This window comes from Rhinoderma darwinii, chromosome 1, assembly GCF_050947455.1.
Source record: "Rhinoderma darwinii isolate aRhiDar2 chromosome 1, aRhiDar2.hap1, whole genome shotgun sequence".
Classification (NCBI taxonomy): domain Eukaryota; kingdom Metazoa; phylum Chordata; class Amphibia; order Anura; family Rhinodermatidae; genus Rhinoderma; species Rhinoderma darwinii.
In genome coordinates, this window is record NC_134687.1 from 462481208 (window position 1) to 462501953 (window position 20746).

General features: G+C 41.7%; 1 protein-coding gene across 3 annotated transcripts in view; it reads right to left on the reverse strand.

The window, feature by feature from the left end:
* Nucleotides 1-20746, reverse strand: part of SFSWAP (splicing factor SWAP) — a 140207-nt gene that overhangs the window by 36671 nt on the left and 82790 nt on the right. For all 3 annotated transcript variants that reach the window (XM_075833096.1, XM_075833115.1, XM_075833107.1), the window contains 2 exons: nucleotides 13584-13834; nucleotides 711-845 (listed from right to left, as the gene is read on the reverse strand). In XM_075833096.1, coding sequence (XP_075689211.1) covers nucleotides 711-845; nucleotides 13584-13834 — 386 coding nt within the window. The remainder of the gene's footprint in view (nucleotides 1-710; nucleotides 846-13583; nucleotides 13835-20746) is intronic.

Below are 20746 nucleotides of genomic sequence, written 5' to 3' on the forward strand. Positions count from 1 at the left end.
CATACCCCAATGAAATGAAGTGGAAGCAGCGCTCTTGCTTCAAAATTGCTGATTGGCGGGGCCAGATATTGATGGCCTACCCTGAAGCTAGGCCATCAATTTTTGTGGACTGCAAACGTCACAACATCTGTAATGGTCAGATGGGGTCAGCAAACCAGCTTTGGAAAATTGCTCTCTAAAAGCCAGTTTGCTCCCAATTCATTTGCAAGCTCCGCCTTGCGCCCAGAGTGTAAGAAATGCACACATATTTGGTATCGTAGTCGGCAGAAGTTGCCAAATATGTATTTAGGTGTGTTTACACCCCCGCATGCACAATCACCTAAATTCATATTTTTTTTTATCCATTTTACCTTCCATATTTAAAGAAAAAAAATTAAATAAAAAAGTCAAACATAAAAACGTTGTTTGTTGTTTTTTTACACAACATAAGCCAAATATGTTCTGAGAAAAATAAGACCAAATACACGTAGGTTGGAAAAATAATAAAAAACAATTTGCTTTTTAATTGGGACATGACAAACTTAAAAACGGGCCTGGTCAGGAGTGACGGGTGGGGGGTAAAGCTTCTGGTCAGGAAGTGGTTAATTATTTTGATGTTTAAATCTATAGGATATGGTATTTCCACAATTTGTTTGCATTTCAATCATTAAGGGCCGGATAATATAATCACATTGTTTTGGCGTAAAGCGGAGACCGTTCATTTTTCGTACCGTGACCGAGAGCGCTTCCTGCTGTTTCCATGGTTGTGTCCAACACGATAAGAACATGGGCCACCCCTATCTCGGTCTTCCTCTCTTCTTCTTTCTGTAGACGGAGGTGGTCTTCTGGGTGATCTTGAACGTGATCTAAAATAAACAAATAGTTATGTTCCAATTAACCCTGTTAATAAAAGGAGGAATAAGAACATCACTAGGTCATACTAAGAACCTTCAGTTATCAAGAGCAAAGAATCTAACGCAATCATTGGTGAAAAGTATCGCTTCATTTTAGACTTTTCTTTATCAGAAAATATCAATGAAACATTGAGTACTATTAATGTATTTTTTTTTGTCAGATTATATTTTTATTAAAATTTCTGCAAATTAACAACCAGTAAAACATCCCAAAAAAAAAATAGGAAAGAAACCCCCACCCTCCATGTTATCCTAGTCCATTAGGTATTGCAGAAGGATAGAGCAGGTATATTTATACATGTATATGGACCGTGTGTAACACCAGGTATACAAACTTAGAAGCATCATGCATATTAGCCACATGTTATAATATATTAACATATAGAGCACCCTCATGCAGTGTATTAAAAGTGCACAGGTCAGATAGTCCTTTCAACATCTTAAGAGACATTTGTTAAGAAAAAAAAATATTTTTTTTGTAAAAGACCATATTCCAACTGTATGCTAGTATTTATTCCATTAGGAGTAGGTTTTAACCATATTTTTATGTACTAAATAATTATTTTAATATTTTCTCATAACGTAGATTCTCCATGCCCCTTATTAGCTTCGTTGCTTTTCTTTGTATTATTTCCAACTCCAGGGCATCCTTTCTATGAACTGGAGCCCAGAACTGGACTGCATATTCTAGATGAGGCCTCACTAATGCTTTGTAAAATGGTAATATTATATCCCTGTCCCGCGAGTCCATGCCTCTATTAATACACGACAATATCTTGCTGGCCTTTGAAGCAGCTGATTGACATTGCATGCTGTTATTTAGTTTATGATCTACAAGTACACCCAGATCCTTCTCAACAAGTAACTCTTCCAGTATATTTCCCTCTAGGACATATGATGCATGCAGGTTGTTCATACCCAGGTGCATAACTTTACATTTATCTACATTAAACCTCATTTGCCAAGTGGACGCCCAAACACTTCGTATGTCCAAATCAGCTTATAATTTATGAAGATCTTCCATAGACTGAACTATATTACATAGCTTGGTGTCATCTGCAAAAATAGAAATAGTGCTAATAATTCCATCCACTAGATCATTGATAAAGTTGAATAGTGGCCCCAGCACGGAACCCTGGGGTACACCACTTATAACCGGGGACCATTCAGAGTAGGAATCATTGACCTCAACTTTCGTCTATGAGGGACAGTGTCAAATTCATTTGCAAAGTACAAAAACACTACATCCACAGCGGCCCTTCTGTCTAGGCTTTTGCTCACCTCTTCATAAAAACAAAAATCAGGTTGGTTTGAGAGCTTCTGTCCTTCATGAATCTGTGCTGGCTGTCACGTATAATACTATTTTCTGTTACATACTCCTGTATATAGTCCCTTAAGAGCCCCTCAAACATTTTTCCCATGATGGATGTTAAGCTAACGGGTCTATATTTATCTAGACAAGACCAAGAGTCCGTTTTGAAAATGGGCACCACATTTGCCTTGCGCCAGTCACTTGGCACTATACCAGTCACTAGGGAATCTCTAAATATTATGAACAGGTGGAAAGAAACTGAACTAAGTTCTTTAAGAATGCTTAGGTCTCATGCACACGACCGTGTGTGCCGTCCGAGTCCAGTCAGTGATCCGAGGGAAGAAAGGACATGTTCTATCTTTCCTTGGATCGGAGACTAGGACAATTTTTCACGGAACCGATTTACCCGCAAAAGTGAATGACAAACGCTCGGAAACTAGCATCGCGGTTTTTCTGCCTCCCATTGATTTCAATGCTACGGGCTAAAAGCTGCCTTGGAAAAACAAAAAAACACCTCTGCCTCCCATTGAAATCAAAGGGGGGCGATTTCGGCGCCGATTCAGATGCGGCTTCCGCGTCAAAATCAGCGCCAAAAAACTGAACTGGGCTTTAGATGGTACCGGAGCCTTGTTCACATTTCTTTTATTTAGCTTTGCTTGGACCATATCTACATTCAAATTATGTAAATTTAACTTATTCTTGGGATCCCCTTTGTCCGTACAAGATCACAAAATAAAGATTGAAACTTGTGAAATGCTTTAACCCTTTTGATGCCAGCGTTATTGGTCATTTTGCACCTCTAGTTGCTAGGACAATCTCACATTTTTATCACGTACAGTGCGGTGAAAAAGAATTTCCTGAATTCTTAAATTTTTGCATATTTGTCACATTTGAATGTTTCAGATCATCCAACTACTTTTAATATTAGACAAAAATAATCTAGGTATGATAACGGACAGACCAAGAGTACCTAAACAAATTAAATAGAACCAGTCTGGAAATATAAAGCAAACTAGATTTAAAAAAGAAGAACATGATGCCATGTTCTAAAGAGATTTAAAGAGGCTGTCACCAGATTATAAGTGCCCTATCTCCTATATAATCTGATCGGCGCTGTAATGTAGATAACAGCAGTGGTTTTTATTTTGAAAAGTTGATCATTTTTGAGCAAGTTATGAGCAATTTTAGATTTATGCTAATTCGTTTCTTAATAGACAACTGGGCGTGTTTTACTTTTTACCAAGTGGGCGTTGTGAAGGGAAGTGTATGACGCTGACCATTCAGCGACCAATCAGCGTCATACACTTCACACTAACAATGGGCTGGAACAATGAGAAGTGTATGATGCTGATTGGTCACGGATTGGTCAGCCTTATACACGCCCAGTTGTTAAAAAGTAAAAAACACGCCCAGTTGTCTATTAAGAAACGAATTAGCAGAAATCTAAAATTGCTCATAACTTGCTCAAAAATGATCGTTTTTCAAAATAAAAAGCACTTATCTACATTACAGCGCCGATCAGATTACGTAGGAGATAGGCCACTTATAATCTGGTGACAGAGCCTCTTTAAATAACGGCACAAAACTAATTGAAGTCTACCTGGAAAGAGTTACAAAGCCATTGTTAAGGTCTAACAACGTTTTCACCAAAAGTGCATCGATGACTCAAGCCACAAAAGTACCCAGATGAACATGCAAAGTACTGCAGGTGTCACTCACCTTGGTTAAGGTCAATGTTTAGGATTCAACAAGAAGACAAACACTGTGCAAAAATGACATCCATGGGAGAGTTGCAAGCAACAAACCACTGCTGACCAAGAACAACAAAAAGGCTTGTCCTGCATTTGCCAAAAAACATCTAGATGACTTTTGGGGTAATGGACTGAGTCAAAGGCAAAACTTTTTGGAAGAAATGGGTCTCATTCAATTTGGCGTAAAGCTAACACCACTTTCCACCATAAGAACCTCAAGAACCTCAAGAACAAGAGTCAAATATGGTGGTGGTAGTGTGATGGTCTGGGGCTGCTTTTTTTTTAAATTATTATTATTTTCTTAGATTAAATAATCTTTGACAGTTCGGGGATCTTCTGGGGGGGGGGGGGGGGGGGGGAGTGTTCTTATACTTGTTTTTGTATGTCTTAAAACATGAAAGACTTACAAAAATAAAAGGGCACCCCCCCCCCAGATCATCCCCGAACCCAACCTCTCGTTACAAGAATTTGTACGTAACAGTTTCATTGCACCAACCACCAGAGTAGCATTGTAGGCAGCCAGTATACATATCGCAAAAGAACAGAGTGGACATAACTCGACGTGGACTAGTTCATCCCTAGCGATAAAATGAGAGCTGCATATATAGGTGTCAATATCTTGTCTTATTAGCATATACCCAATACGGAACATTGAATGTGTGGTATAGATAAACCTGGAGTATCTAATCGGGGGCCCCCCCATACTCTTCCAAACATAGCGTCTGCTTTCCTTTTATGATACACCCCCTTTTCCAATCGAATGATGTTACTCATTTTAGCAATAAATGCAGTTATAGTCGGTGGGGAGGACTGTATCCAACGTAGGGCAACTGTCCCGTACTGTAATCATGTTTTCAGTACGGGACAGTAGTTCCACGGAGAGGCAGGGACTCCTAGCGTCGTACATAACTATGATGCTGGGAGCCCGGCTCGCTGCAGAGTGTTCGGTCCGGGACTTGCGGCCGAAATACGTTCCGTCCATTACGGACGTAATGTGCTCGTGTGAATCCAGCCTAACTATGCAACCCTACGTATGCCCGATTGTTCCTAAAGTAAAAATCCCTCTGAGGGCCAGTTCACACTGAGTTTTTTGACAAGTTTATTTACAGAAAACGCGCCAAAAAACTGCAGAAAATGCCTCCCATTGATTTCAATGGGAGGTGGAAGCGTTTTTTTTTCCGCAAGCGGAAAAACCGGCTCACGGAAGAAGGGTCATGCCCTATTTTTGGACGTTTATGCCTCTGACCTCCCATTGACATCAATGGGAGGCAGAGAAAGCGTATTTGGCGGCATTTTATGCCTGCGGCGCTCAATGGCCGTGGGCGGAAAACGGCATGAAAATAGACGTGCAGGCAGTGGAAAATCTGCCACAAAATTCCAAACAGAATTTTGAAACAGATTTTCCTCCTGCAAAAAACTCAATGTGAACCCAACCTAAGGCCTGTATTTCACAGAGTTTCGGGTTGCTCCATAGAGGCGTTACTTTATTGCAATTTTTCAAGCCATGCAAGTAGTTTATTTTGTCAGGGACTGCTTTGCTTCTGCAGGACCTGGATAACTTGTTATTCATTTAAGGAACCATAAACGCTACCATCAGAAAATCTTGGAGAATGTCTGCCCGTCTGTTTGTGACCTAAAGCTTAACCCTTTAAATAGGCCAATTTTTCAGGGACCAGTTCAGTTCTGAAGTGGCTTTGAGGGCCTTCTATATTAGAAACTCCCCATAAATCACCCCATTTTGAAAATGACACCCCTCAAAGTATTCAAAACCACATTCAGAAAGTATTTTAACCCTTTAGGCGTTTCACAGGAATTCAGGCAAAGTAGAGGTAAAATGTACAAATCTAATTTTTTTGGGCAGAATTCAATTGTAATTAAAAAAATAAATAAATCTGTAACACAGAAGGTTTTACCAGAGAAACGCAACTCAATATTTATTGCCCAGATTCTGCAGTTTTTAGAAATATCCCACATGTGGCCCTAGTGTCCTACTGGACTGAATCACCGGCCTCAGAAGCAAAGGAGCACCTAGTGGATTTTGGGGCCTCCTTTTTTAGGAATATATTTTAGGCACCATGTCCGGTTTGAAGAGGTCCTGTGGTACCTAAACAGTAGAAACTCCCCAAAAGTGACCTCATTTTGGAAACTACACCCCTCAATGCATTCTAGGGTTATAGTGAGAATTTTGACCCCACAGTTTTTTTTCCAGAATTTAGTGGAATTAGTCTGTGAAGATGAAAATCACCTTTTTTTCTGTGGAAACAGAATATTTTCATTTTTACAAGGAATAAAGGAGAAAAAGCACCCAAACATTTGTAAAGCAATTGTTCCCGATTATGGCAATACCACATATATGGTAATAAACTGATGTTTGGACGCACAGCGGGGCTCAGAGTGGAATCCTTTTGGATTTTGGAGCGCAGATTTTGCTGGATTGGTTTTCAGTGCCATGTCGGGTTTGCAACGCCCCGGAGGGACCAAAATAGTGGAAACCCCCCAAAAGTGACCTATTTTGGAAACTACACCCCTCAATGAATTTTTCTAGGGTATAGTGAGCATTTTGACCCCACAGGATCTTTTTTTTAGAGCTAGGGTGACCAAAAAAACAGCAATTTTGGCGCTTTAAATTCTTTATTTCTTACAGCATTCACCGTGCGCAATAAATTACATTTTACTTTATTCTGCGGGTCAGTACGATTACAGCGATACCATATGTGTATTAGTTTTTTTTTAAGTTTTGCAGCGTTTGCACAATAAAATTCAGTTTCTATGAAATAATTTATTTTCTGAGACACGCTATTCTGAGCAGTAACTTTCTTTATTTGTCAAAAAAGCTGTGGAAGGTCTTGTTTTTTGCAGGACGGGTTGTAGTTTTTATTGGTACTATTTTGGGGTAAATGCGACTTTTTGATCACTTTTTATTCTATATCTTGGGAGGGGTGGTGACCAAACAACTAGCGATGTGTTCATAGTTTTCCGTTTATTTGGTTTGCGGCGTTCACCGTGCGGAAAAAATAACATTGTTTCATAGTTTGGGTCATTACGAACACGGTGATACCAAATAGGTGTACTTTAACGTTTTCATTTTTTCCTATAATAAAATGACTTATTATAGGAAAACAAAAATTTATTCTTACACTTTTATAAAACATCCGGGGGGATGAGCGGCGACGGCAGCAGAGAGAATGGAGTGGGTGGGGATGAGCGGTGACGGCAGCAGAGAGCATGGGGACCGTCTGGGGGAGGCTGGAACGAGCGGCCAAAGCAACCTGCAGCTGCTGTAAGGGCATGCCCACACGTGGCGGATTTCCTCCGCAACTGTCCGCATCAATGCCGCACAGAATCTGCGTTGCAGATTCTGCGGCGGATCTGCCCAAAATGTGCAGTAAATTGATGCGGACTAGCTGCTGCGTACTGCAGTAAAAGTGCTTCCCTTCTCTCTATCAGTGCAGGATAGAGAGAAGGGACAGCACTTTCCCTAGTGAAAGTAAAAGAATTTCATACTTAACGGCCGTTGTCTTGGTGACGCGTCCCTCTTTCGGCATCCAGCCCGACCTCCCTGGATGACGCGGCAGTCCATGTGACCGCTGCAGCCTGTGATTGGCTGCAGCCGTCACTCAGACTGAAACGTCATCCTGGGAAGCCGGACTGGAGACAGAAGCAGGGAGTTCTCGGTAAGTATGAACTTCTATTTTTTTTTTTTACAGGTAGCTGTATATTGGGATCGGTAGTCACTGTCCAGGGTGCAGAAACAGTTACTGCCGTTCGCTTAACTCTTTCAGCACCCTGGACAGTGACTATTTACTGACGTCTCCTAGCAACGCTCCCGTAATTACGGGAGCCCCATTGACTTCCTCAGTCTGGCTGTAGACCTAGAAATACATAGGTCCAGCCAGAATAAAGAAATGTCATGTCAAAAAAGCAAGACGCATCCGCAGCACACATAACATGTGCATGACAGCTGCGGACTTCATTGCGGAAATTAGAATCTCCATTGAAGTCAATGGAGAAATTCCGCCATGAGTCCGCAACCAGTCCGCCGCAACATCCATTGCATGCTGCGGACACCAAATTCCGCACCGCAGCCTATGCTCCGCAGCGGAATTTTCCGCTTAGTCTAAACGAACCCTACTAAATAGAAGTGGAAGTCAATGGAGAAACGGCTCCGCTGCGGATTAACCGCAGCGGAATTCAAGAGCAATTCCGCCACGTGTGGCTTTGCCATAACTGACTGAGCTCATATGATAATTCCTGCATTCCAGGCAGCAATACCTTCTGCTTTCTGGTAATAAAAGATCCCCACACCCCACAATTTGTTATGCTATTTCTCCTGATAAGGGCAATACCCCATATGTGGTCATTATCTGCTGCCGGGGCACACGCTAGGGCTCAGAAGGGAACGCCCACCATTTTGTTTTTGGAGCATGGATTTTGCGCAAATGTTTTTTGTGCACCATGTCTTCTTTGCAGTACCCCTAAAGTGCCAGTACAGTTGAAAGTCCCAAAAAGTGACCCTATTTTGGAAACTACACACTTCAAGGAATTCTTGCAGGTGTTTAGTGAGTATTTTAAACCCACTGGTCTTTTCCAGAATTTAATGTTCAGTGGATGGTACAGAGTGAAAATTGCAAATTTCCCACCATTATGCCATTTCAGGGCCCAATATTCTATTTCAAGAGAAAGAAGTATTGGATCCAGCGTAGCTGTAACTAAAAAGGAACTCGTTCCAAGTTTAATGAAAAAAATATTCAATTAAAAGAGGTCAGTCTGAATGATGTCCTCTGGTGCTGGGAGGGAAGTAGGAAAATAACGAAAGCCTACGCGTTTCAAACGCTGACTGCGTTCTTAATCATGGCTGGGATGAACAGGCTATTAATTGAATATTTTTTTCATTAAACTTGGAACGAGTTCCTTTTTAGTTACAGCTACGCTGGATCCAATACTTCTTTCTCTTGAAACTCATACAACGTGTGCCGACGCGAGGATCCGTGCGGAGTCCATAGTACATCAATTTGTACCCACAAGGTGAGCTGGAGGTTCTCCTCTTTTGCTTTTCCCCAATATTCTATGCCCAGCTTGTGCCACTGAAGATATACATCTTGTGCTGAATAATAATCCATATATGATTTCTGCACCGTTCCAGGAGGTTTCTAGGGCCTACTTTATACTTGGATGATTTTTAGGCAACACCTTATGTTTGCAGAGGCTCCAGAACATAAAAGGAAGTTCAAGAAATGCCTCATTTAATAAAATGACACCCTCTAAAGTATTCATCTAAGGGTATAATGGGAATTTTCAGTTTTTTCTTCAGGGGCGGGGATGGTATCGAATTTTTCATTTCAGAGCCCAATTCAAATACGTGCTGTGAAAAAACTGTGCGGTCAAAATGGTAACAACAACCCTAAATGAATTCCTTGAGGGGTGTAGTTTCCAAAATGGGGTCACTATTGGGGGATTCCTACTGTTTTGACACCTCAACACCTCTTCAAACCTGGCATGCTGCCTAAAATATATTCTAATAAAAAAAGAGGACTCAAAATGCACTAGGTGCTTCTTTGCTTCTGGGGCTTGTGTTTTAGTCCACGAGCGCAGTAGGGCCACATGTAGGACATTTCTAAAAACTGCAGAATCTGGACAATACATATTTAGTTGTGTTTCTCTGGTAAAACCTTCTGGGTTACAGAAAAAAAAATGAATAAAATTGAAATTCAGCAAGAAAAATGAAATTTGCAAATTTCACCTCCACTTTGCTTTAATTCCTGTGAAATGCCTGAAGGGTTAAAAAACTTTCTAACTGCTGTTTTGAATACTTTGAGGGGTCTAGTTTTTAAAATGGGGTGTTTTATCAGGGTTTCTAATACATAGGCCCCACAAAGCCACTTCAGAACTCAAGAGGTACCTTTAAAAAAAGGCTTTTGAAATTTTCTTAAAAATATGAGAAATTGCTGTTTATGTTCTAAGCCTTGTAACGTCCAAGAAAAATAAAAGAATGTTCAAAAAACGATGCCAATCTAAAGTAGACATATGGGAAATGTGAACTAGTAACTATTTTGGGTGGTATAACCGTCTGTTTTACAAGCAGATGCATTTAAATTCTGAAAAATGCAATTTTTTCAAAATTTTCTCTAAATTTTGCAATTTTTCACCAATAAACACTGAATAGATCGACCAAATTTTACCACGAACATGAAGCCCAATGTGTCACGAGAAAACAATCTCAGAATCGCTTGGGTAGGTTTAAGCATTCCGACGTTATTACCACATAAAGTGAAATATGTCAGATTTGAAAAATGGGCTCTGAGCCTTAAGGCCCAAACTAGGCTGCGTCCTTAAGGGGTTAAAAGCCAAGAGAAGTGCTGTACATTCTGCAATGGCTTTATCTAAAGCAAGGTTCATTCATTTATTACACCATACAGGCTGTGTAGGCATAGAAGTAATAGTAAGGACTAACCTTACTTGGATGAAAAGCAATTTAACCCCTTAGTGACCACCAATAAGCATTTTCACGGCTGTTACTAAGGTGCCCTAGGCTAGGCTGCCGCCTTTTCACGGTAGCCTGGTCCAAGTCCTGCATGGGTGTCCTGTGCAGGCTGGGCTACAGCTGGGCTACTGCTCCAACAGTGGACTTCGATCGCGGCCGATTAACCCGTTAAATCCTGCGGTCAATAGCGACCGCGTCATTTAACTTGTTTACAGAGGGAGAAAGCATTAGATCTATACTAATTAGCTTTTTAATAGACAACTGGACATTGTAAAGAGGAGTGTATGACACTGACCAATCAGCGTCATACACTTCTCTCCATTCATTTTAAGCAGTACTCGCAACACAGCGTGATCTCACGAGATCATGCTGTGCGTTCACATACTCCCACATTAATTTTACCGAAGTGCCTTGAGGATGCGATGTCTATTCACACTCCCGACACTTCGGTAAAGATTCTGTGAATGACAGCACAGCTGTGCTAGTAAGTCCCCAAGAAACTTTACCGAAGTGTTGGGAGTGTGAATAGACATCGCATCCTGGCTGAAAGCGATGTCTATTCACTCTCAAGACACTTCGGTAAAGTTAATGTGGGTGCCTGTGACAGCACAGCGTGATCTCGCGATCTCGCGTGTTGCGAGTACTGCTAATAATGGAGAGAGAAGTGTATGACGCTTCTCTTTACAACACCCACTTAGCAAAAAAGTAAAAACACGTCTATTAAGAAACTAATTAGCATAAATCTAAAATTGTGCATAACTTTCTCAAAATTTATTGTTTTTCAAAATAAAAATACACTTATCTACAAAAAAATAAAACAAGGTAGGAGCAGCAGTGTGACCAAAAACCAAAGTTGGTTGGTGCTATGCTTCAAAAATAAGGAGTGACTTCCCCCTATATGATGAATATCCAAAAAATAAAGAGCACAGAAGCAGCACTCAGAACAAAGTGAAGAATTTAATCACCCAGCAAGTGCAACGTTTCACTTCCTCAATGGAAGCATTTTCTGTTATCTACATTATAGCGCCGATCAGATTATGTAGGAGATAATGCACTTATAATCTGGTGACAGAGCCTCTTTTTTCATTATCAGGACACTTGATTAACGTTAATGTGTGTGTATGTGGCTGCACATCGTGTTCTAGTAAGAACGCGATGCTGCTGTGTAAATGAATGGAGAGAAGTGTATGATGCTGACTTGTCATTGATTGGTCAGCGTCATACACTCCTCTGTACAACGCCCACTTGGTCGAAAGTAAAAACACGCCCACTAGGGCATTAAGAAACTCAATAGAATAAAGCTAAAAATCGCTAATAAAGTGGTGAAAATAGATAGTTTTATCAAATAAAAAGCGCTGCTGTCACCTAAATTATAGCGCCGATCTCCTTATATAGGAGATAGGGCACTTATGTGGTGACAGAGACTAAGCAAGATGCAACTAGTTCATCATACAGCGTGAGCCACTTATAAATTTGGCACATTTTCTGCAGTCTAACTTATGAACAAATTTGACTAAGAGGCAGATCAATAATGTCTTAAATTTAACCCCTTAGTGTCCAAGCAATTAATTTATTTTTTTTCCCCCATTTTCATTTTACACTCCCGGCCTCCTAGGAGCCATAACTTTTTTTTTTTTTTCTGTCAATGGAGTGGTGTGAGGGCTTGTTTTTTGCGGGAGGAGTGCTAGTTTCTACTGGCACCGTTTAAAGTACTATATAATGTACTGGGAAACTGAAAAAAAAAAAAAAATCTAAGTGGTGGGGAATAGGAAAAAACTGATTCCTCCATTTTCTTTTGGGTTTCGTTTTAACGTCTATCACAGTGCAGTAAAAACTACAAATTTACTTGATTCTGCTCGTCAATAAGATTAAATGCCATATTTATGTTTTTATTTAAGGTTTTACTTTTACAAAGAAAAAACTGTTAGAGGAAAAAAAAAAAAAAGTGTTCTTTCCGTATTCTGAAAGACATAACTTTATTTTACCGTTGATTGAATGGTGAGAGGGCTTATTTTTTGCGGCACAAGCGGTGGTTTTTATTGGTACCATTTATTGGTACGCACGACTTCTTGATTAGTTTTTTAAAAAAATAAAATAAATAATAATAATTTTCACCGCTAAGTTCACAAAAAAAAAAAAATAACAGCTATTCTGGCGATTATATATTTTTCCTTTTACGGCGTTTACCGTGCGCATCAAATAATGGTATATTGTTATAGTTCAGACTTACTGACGCAGCGATACCAATTTTTTTTATTTTTACATTACTTAAATGGAAAAAGGGGGGCTTTTTGAACTTTCCATTTAAAAAAAATATATAAAAGAAGTTTAACTACTAAAAACTAACTTTTTTTTCACACATTCTATTAGTCCCCCTAGGGGACTTGAACTAGCGATCGTTGGATCGCTGGTACAATACTGACGTATTGCAATATATTGTAATTTTTACAGGCATCTGTTAAGCCCTGCCATAGGCAGATCTTAACAGAGGCAGAGTGAAGGCAGCCCTTGGGGCCTTCATTAGGCACCTGGGCTGCCATGACAACCATTGGCGACCCTCGATCACGCTATGGGGCCGCCGATGAGCTGTCGGAGGGGGGCACCCCTCTCTGACCGCAGCATTTGAGGGGTGAAATTGCCAGAAACAGCACGATCGCTGTTCCTGGCCGTTAGTCCCGGGTGTCGACTGTAAAACACAGAAGAGACTGGCAGAGTACCGGCCACATGAGCGCTCTCCATACTTCTCCTCCTGCACCTTGACGTAAGTGCATGTCAGGGTGCGTTAAGGGGTTAAAGGGGGATTCCAGCAAACAACTACAATTTTCCATTATGCTTTCTGTTAAAATTCCTCACTGTTAAAGATCTGTGCTAACAGTAGCGGTGATAGTCATGCATTGTCAGGCAAGGTCAGAGGACATAGCGGACATGGTCAAAATTTAAGTGCAGCCTAGCACTTTAACTTGTGGTACTCTATCAGCAGGGGTCAGTCCGCTCCTGATACTGCATTCTTCAGAAGTAAGACAAATACCAAGAAATAGGTAAACTTCTATTAAGAATCAAAGCACAGTGGAAAATTATTAAAACCATTACTCAGACTTCGCAGAATACATTATTACATTATATTAATATACAAAGCATTAGCATACCTGGAACGCCGAACTGTTCTGTAAGCTGTGGGAAGAGAATGCTTCACTTTTGAATGAGATCGTGATTTTGATTCATAGTGGATTCTTGGAGAGCGGGATCTTGACCTGGAACGCTTCTTCCTTTTCTTCTTCTTTTTCTCCTTTTCTTCACGTGGGAATTCTCGAGATTGGGACCAATCTCTGACAGGGTACTCTGTTGTAGGCACAATAACGTCCTCTGGGAGGAAATCACAGTTCATGGAGCTCAAAACCTGAAACCGACATAAGAATCTGTTACAGTTTGTGATCATGAACAATCTATCAAGGGATTAGGCGAAACATAAGATGCATAAATTTGTTATGAAAATCACTTCTGGTCACAATATAAAGTAACCTTGCTAAAATGTCAAATGGGTTCACTGGGACCATTGACGGCGTAACAACGATCAGACCTCCTTAGCATAGGCCACCAACATCCGCTAGCACTAGGGCTACATTTAACGGATACCCACTGTTTTGAGGAGCTGATGACTGACATGAGGCCCTGTATGTCTGAACCGGTGCTCTGAATACAAGCTGCACAACTGCTCTGTAATAAAGAAACACTCAGCTGACTCCCTTGTCATCTCTCAACCTTTATCTGCGCTATTTTTTTCTTTTCCTTTCCGAACAAGCATGTAAGGCAGACAGACAATAAAAACCTAGTAGACACATAGCTTTACCCATTTATGTACTGTAACATTACTCACAGCCTGCCTGGATTAAGAGGACACTTTACATCTCAAATAGGATGACCTTTTTAGTTTAGCCAAGTAATCCACTAAAAAGCTTACTTATTATTCACTATTTGTTTTCATCTTATACAATTCTGGTGGTAACTGTGGAAAAGGAGAGAAACGGACATAATGGAGGCTGAAACTGCACAGATAATGCTCACTTTGAATGGAGCCATTATAACCACAGTGTAGTGTCTTTACAGCCTCAGGGAAGGATGTGTTTATTAGTATGCCTTCTATAATTACCTTTCATTTTATCTTCAGTCTGACTTTTTTTTATGCTACTACAATAAGGTTTCATTTGAAACTTAACTGTCAAAACATTTTAGTTTTAAGCCTTAAGATTGCAAATTACATTACAGAAAAGCAATAATTATTGAAATTGCTAATCTGCTGGAATTTAGAATTAAGGCCCTGTTCCCACTAGCTCTAATGGGGTCCTTTGGGGTTGCGGTCACATTTTTTGCTATATATGAAGGCAAGAATAGCACAGTCTTCAGCGCTATTACAGCTGCCAAAAATTCCAGAACCCACAGTGGACCTCAAGTCAAAGGATTCACAGGTATTAGTTTAAAATCTGACCCAGCATAGCGGTCATTGCTCTGCTATAAACCAAAGTCCTGACGCTAACTTGAACAGTGAGACATTACTCTAAACCACTTTCCAAGTAACTTTATAGTAAAGAAGTTTACGCCCTGTGCGCACTCCCGTGTTTCCGAGTATGGTACTGTCCAGGGTGCTGAAAGAGTTAATGGGCTGCACTGATCGGCGGTAACTCTTTCAGCACCCTGGACAGTACCATGCTCGGCGCTTGGAAAATACAATTTTAATGTAATAAAAAAAAAAAAAAGTTCATACTTACTTTCCTCCTGTCCGGCCTCCAGCGATGACGTTTCATCCATGTCACCGCTGCAGCCAATCACAGGCTGTAGTGGCGGTCACGCACGTCAGGATGACGTCAGAAGGCCGGTCTCCAGGGATGACTTCATCCCACGTGACCGCCTCTGCAGCCAATCACAGGCTGCAGCGGCCTCTGCAGCCAATCACAGGCTGCCGCGTCAGAAAGGAAGGTCGGACTGGAGGAAGAAGAGGGACTCGTAACCAAGACAACGACCGGGTACGTATGAACTGCTTTTTATTTTATTTTTAATCAGCAGCCTCTTTTCTCTATCAGTGATCGATAGAGACATGTGGCTGCCGATTAGTGTAATATTTCTGTAATGTTTTTCTACCCGCCCGGCCATTGCTAGGCAACGGCTCCGTCACACACGGACGGCACACGGATGCCTTCAGTTTTTTTGACGACCCCATTGACTTGCATGGGCCTCACGGTCACGTAGTCTCGGACCAAAGTAGGACATGCTCTACTTTGGATCGAAACGGAGCAACGGGACAGTCAAAAATACTGAAGTGTGAAGAGAAGGTGGTCTAGTCTACATAGGGCTATCAGCTAAGAGGACAGCATTTCTCATGAAATGCAGCTAGACACAATAGACACTGCAAGTCAACAATCTGCTTTGTCAGATGAATGGAGATTATAAATTGAGCTGTAATTTAGGAGAGTTAATTAGATGGGTGGCTCAGGTGATTGGATTGTGTGACATTTACACAATCCCAATCTTTCCCATTCTCCACACATCCAAATGCAAGCCTACTCCTGGATATGAGCTTGACAACCAAACCAACATTTAATTTCTAGTAAACATCATAAATGGAGGTTTCAAACTTCCAGTGCTAAACCATAAAATAAAATATCTTCTAATCTGTAAAGAAAATGTTCAGAGATAAAAACTTATGATAACAAGTAATGGCTCAGCAGGATAGTAGGCAATTCCCTCATCTCTAATAGCTGAAGAATTTGAAAAAATATGTACTAAAACATGATGTACTTTTTTTTTAATTAGATCCATTTTATAGTTTCGTTTGTTCCACGACTGCACTTTAATAGTGCGAATTTGGCCCTAAAGCATGTCAAGATGTTATTCCAAGAGATGTAAAAAAAATAAATAAATAAATATATATATATATATACATACACACACACACACACACACACACACACACACACACACACACACACACACACACACACACACACACACACACTGAAGGAAATAAGTATTTGATCCCTTGCTGATTTTGTAAGTTTGCGGGGGGAACTTGTTAATGATCTCAAGGCAGCTGGGACCACAGTCACCAAGAAAACCATTGGTAACACATAACGCCGTAATAGATTAAAATCCTGCAGTGCCCGCAAGGTCCCCCTGCTCAAGAAGGCACATGTACAGGCCCGTCTGAAGTTTGCAAATGAACATCTGGATGATTCTGAGAGTGATTGGGAGAAGGTGCTGTGGTCAGATGAGACTAAAATTGAGCTCTTTGGCATTAACTGAACTCGACGTGTTTGGAGGAAGAGAAATGCTGCCTATGACCCAAAGAACACTGTCCCCACTGTCAAGCATGGAGGTGGAAACATTATGTTTTGGGGTGTTTCTCTGCTAAGGGCACAGGACTACTTCACTGCATCAATGGGAGAATGGCTGGAGCCATGTACCGTCAAATCCTGAGTGACAACCTCCTTCCCTCCACCAGGATATTAAAAATGGCTCGTGGCTGGGTCTTTCAGCAAGACAATGACCCGAAACATACAGCCAAGGCAACAAAGGAGTGGCTCAAAAAGAAACACATTAAGGTCATGGAGTGGCCTAGCCAGTCTCCAGACCTTAATCCCTTCGAAAATTTATGGAGGGAGCTGAAGATCCGAGTTGCCAAGCGACAGCCTCGAAATTTTAATGATTTACAGATGATCTGCAAAGAGGAGTGGGCCAAAATTCCATCTAACATGTGTGCAAACCTCATCAACTACAAAAAACGTCTGACTGCTGTGCTTGCCAACAAGGGTTTTCCCACCAAGTATTAAGTCTTGTTTGCCAAAGGGATCAAATACTTGTTTCTCTGTGCACAATGCAAATAAATATATATAATTTTGACAGTGATTTTTTTCTTTTTTATTATCTATCTCTCACTGGTAAAATTAACCTACCCTAAATATTCTAGACTGTTCATGTCTTTGACAGTGGGCAAACTTACAAAATCAGCAAGGGATCAAATACTTATTTCCTACACGCACACGCGCGCGCACGCACTCAATCATGCGCCAAAAATGGGGTTTTGGAGGAGGAAACCGCCTCAAGATGGGTCATGTTGCTTCTTTTTACCACGACGAGTTTTTTTTACTCGTGGTAAAAAAACTCATCTGCCTCCCATTGAAATCAATGGGAGGCATTTTCGGGCGGTTTTTGAGGAGTTTTTTGGCGTTATTTCTGCCCCCAAAAATCATGTTTTCAGTACGGGACAGCAGTTCCACGGAGAGGCAGGGACTCCTAGCATCGTACATAACTATGATGCTAGGAGCCCGGCTCCCTGCAGTGTGTTCGGTCCGGGAAATGCGGCCGACACACAGACCGTATATCACGGAGCGAACATGCTCGTGTGAATTAGGCCTTATGGTTCCTTCCTTCTTAACTAAGAATTCAGCTCCAGCCGGAGAAGAGTCACAAAAAAAACCAAAAACTCTTTCAATTCTCTAGAATATACGCTTACATTCGCGCAGTCTCTGGTAAGGAGAGCGAGTATACTCGGGAGAGACGTGACCCGGAAGGAGCAGTAAATCACAATCGTAGGGACGATGTACTGCAAATGTCTCTGCTGCCTTTTTAGAGAAAACATATGCAAAGGCTCAGTAATGAAGTAGCAGCCCAGATGGAAGAGAAGCAGGCAGACCTGAGAGGCAATACCAAGTTGCAGTTCAGTCTAAGAAGGTAATAGGTAATGGTGAAAACAGGAAGATCCCCAGCGAGCAATTTGTCTGGACATCCAGTCAATGGTAGGAGTATGTGTTGTCTGAGCCATGGCAGACCCAGTAGCACAGGAGAGGAAGAACATTAAGGCCCTGTTCACACAGAGTTTTTTTGACAAGTTTTTTGAGGCGGAAACCGCGCCGCAAAACTCCTCAAAAAACGCCCGAAACTGCCTCCCATTGATTTCAATGAGAGTTGGACGAGTTTTTTTACCGCGAGTAAAAAAAACGCGTCGTGGTAAAAAGAAGTGCCATGACCCATCTTGAGGCGGTTTCTGCCTCCAAAACCCCATTTCAATCAGTCAGAAAGAGGGAAACAACGCCTCGACGAGTGTTTTGACGAGTTTTTGTCAAACCACTGTGCAAAAACCGTCTGGATCAGTTTTTGCAGGAGGAATTTTCCCCCTGCAAAAAACTGTGAACACAGCCTAAGGCTTCATGCCCACTTCAGTCTTTTCCTTTAGGGTGCTAGCTGTTTTTCTGACGGCTAGCACCCTGACCCGTTCATTTCAATGGGGCCATGCACACTTCAGTTTTTTTTGACGGTCCCGTTGTTCCGTTCCGACCAAAGTAGAGCATGTCCTACTTTTGTCCGCGATTCCGTGACTGTGTGGCCTATACAAGTCAATGAGTCAGTCAAAAAAACTGAAGAAGGCACACGGAAGGCATCCGTGTGTGACAGAGCCGTTGCATAGCAACGGCCGGGCGGGCAGCGGTACAGAGATATTGCACTGCACTAATTGGCAGCCCCTTCTCTCTATCAGCACTGATAGAAAGAGGCTGCTGATCAGTGCTGGAACGCAGCGATCGAAAGAAAAATAAGTTTATATGTACCCCGGCCATTATCTTGGTGACGCGTCCCTCTTCTGACATCCAGTCCGACCTCCCTGGATGACGTGGCAGTCCATGTGACCGCTGCAGCCTGTGATTGGCTGCAGCGGTCACATGGGCTGAAACATCATCTCAGGCGGCAAGGACTTGAGGAAGAAGCAGGCAAGCAGGGAGTTCTGGGTAAGTATTTTTTTATATGAAATAATAATCTATATTGTGAGCGCCGCGCATGGTATTCCCGATCCAGCGGCAGTCTCTGTCCAGGGTGTTGAAAGAGTTATGGGGCTGCACTGATCGGCAGTAAGGGTATGTGCACACACACTAATTACGTCCGTAATTGACGGACGTATTTCGGCCGCAAGTAGTGGACCGAACTCAGTGCAGGGAGCCGGGCTCCTAGCATCATAGTTATGTACGATGCTAGGAGTCCCTGCCTCTCCGTGGAACTACTGTCCCGTACTGAAAACATGATTACAGTACGGGACAGTTGTCCTGCAGCAAGGCAGGGACTCCTAGCGTCGTACATAACTATGATGCTAGGAGCCCGGCTCCTTGCACTGTGTTCGGTCCGGGACTTGCAGCCGAAATACGTCCGTCAATTACGGACGTAATTAGTGTGTGTGCACATACCCTAACTCTTTCAGCACCCTGGACAGTGACTACCGCTGGAAAGGTAATAGCATGTGCTGCACTCCCAAATTTCGTGTACATAGTGTGAATGGGTTTCAGTTTCCTCTCTGAAACAAACACAGAATACACACACCGAAGCACACTGTTCCAATCACAGACACACAGACCCGTGAAACCGGTGATGGACGTGTGCATGAGGCCTAAAGGACTATTGTACTGCATAATGTATTCGGAAGCTGAAAAATGCAATTTATGGGGTGAAATAGGCTAAAAACCAGAAATGCTGCCATTTGGGGGGGGGGGGGGGGTGTGTGGTTTGCTTTTACGGTGTCATTCAGGCGGTAAAAAAAAAAAAAAACACTACATAGTCACATTATTCTACAGGTTGATACGATTACGGCAATACTAAAGTTATAGGTTTTGTTTTGTGTTTTACCACTTTAAAAAAAACAAAAAACTATTTGCTAAAAAAAAATAAAAAAAATAAACTTGTGTCGCTATATTCGAAGAGACATAACTTCTTCATTTTTCCATCAATTCAGCAGTGTGCGGGCTTACATTTTGCAGGGCTCGCTGTAGTTTTCCCCGATACTATCTTGGGTACATGTGACTGTTTGATTACTTTTTATTCTATTTTTTTTGAGAGATAAGGTGACCAAAAACAGCAATTTGCACGCTTTATATATATTTTTATGGCATTCACCGAGCGGGTTAAAGAACGCTATATTGTGATATTTCAGACTTTTATAAACGTGCCGATACTAGTTAAAAAAAACAACAAGTTAACATAACATTGATTTAGAGGGAAAAAAAAACAAACTTTTCACATTTTTATTTTTTACTAGTCCCCCTAGGGGACTTGAAGCAGTGATCATTGCATCGCTTGCATGATCTACTGAAATACTAATGTATATCGTGATCCTGACAGTCTCTTTAGCTTTGGAAGCCCTGCCGGAGTACTTAATTAGGCCCCCAGCCCGCCCTAACCATTGTAACCGGCCAATCGTGCCGTGTGGGGGGGGGGGGGGGGTGGCGGCGGGATGGCGTGATTGAGGGGGTGCCCACCTGATTCTAAGTTGAAATGCTGT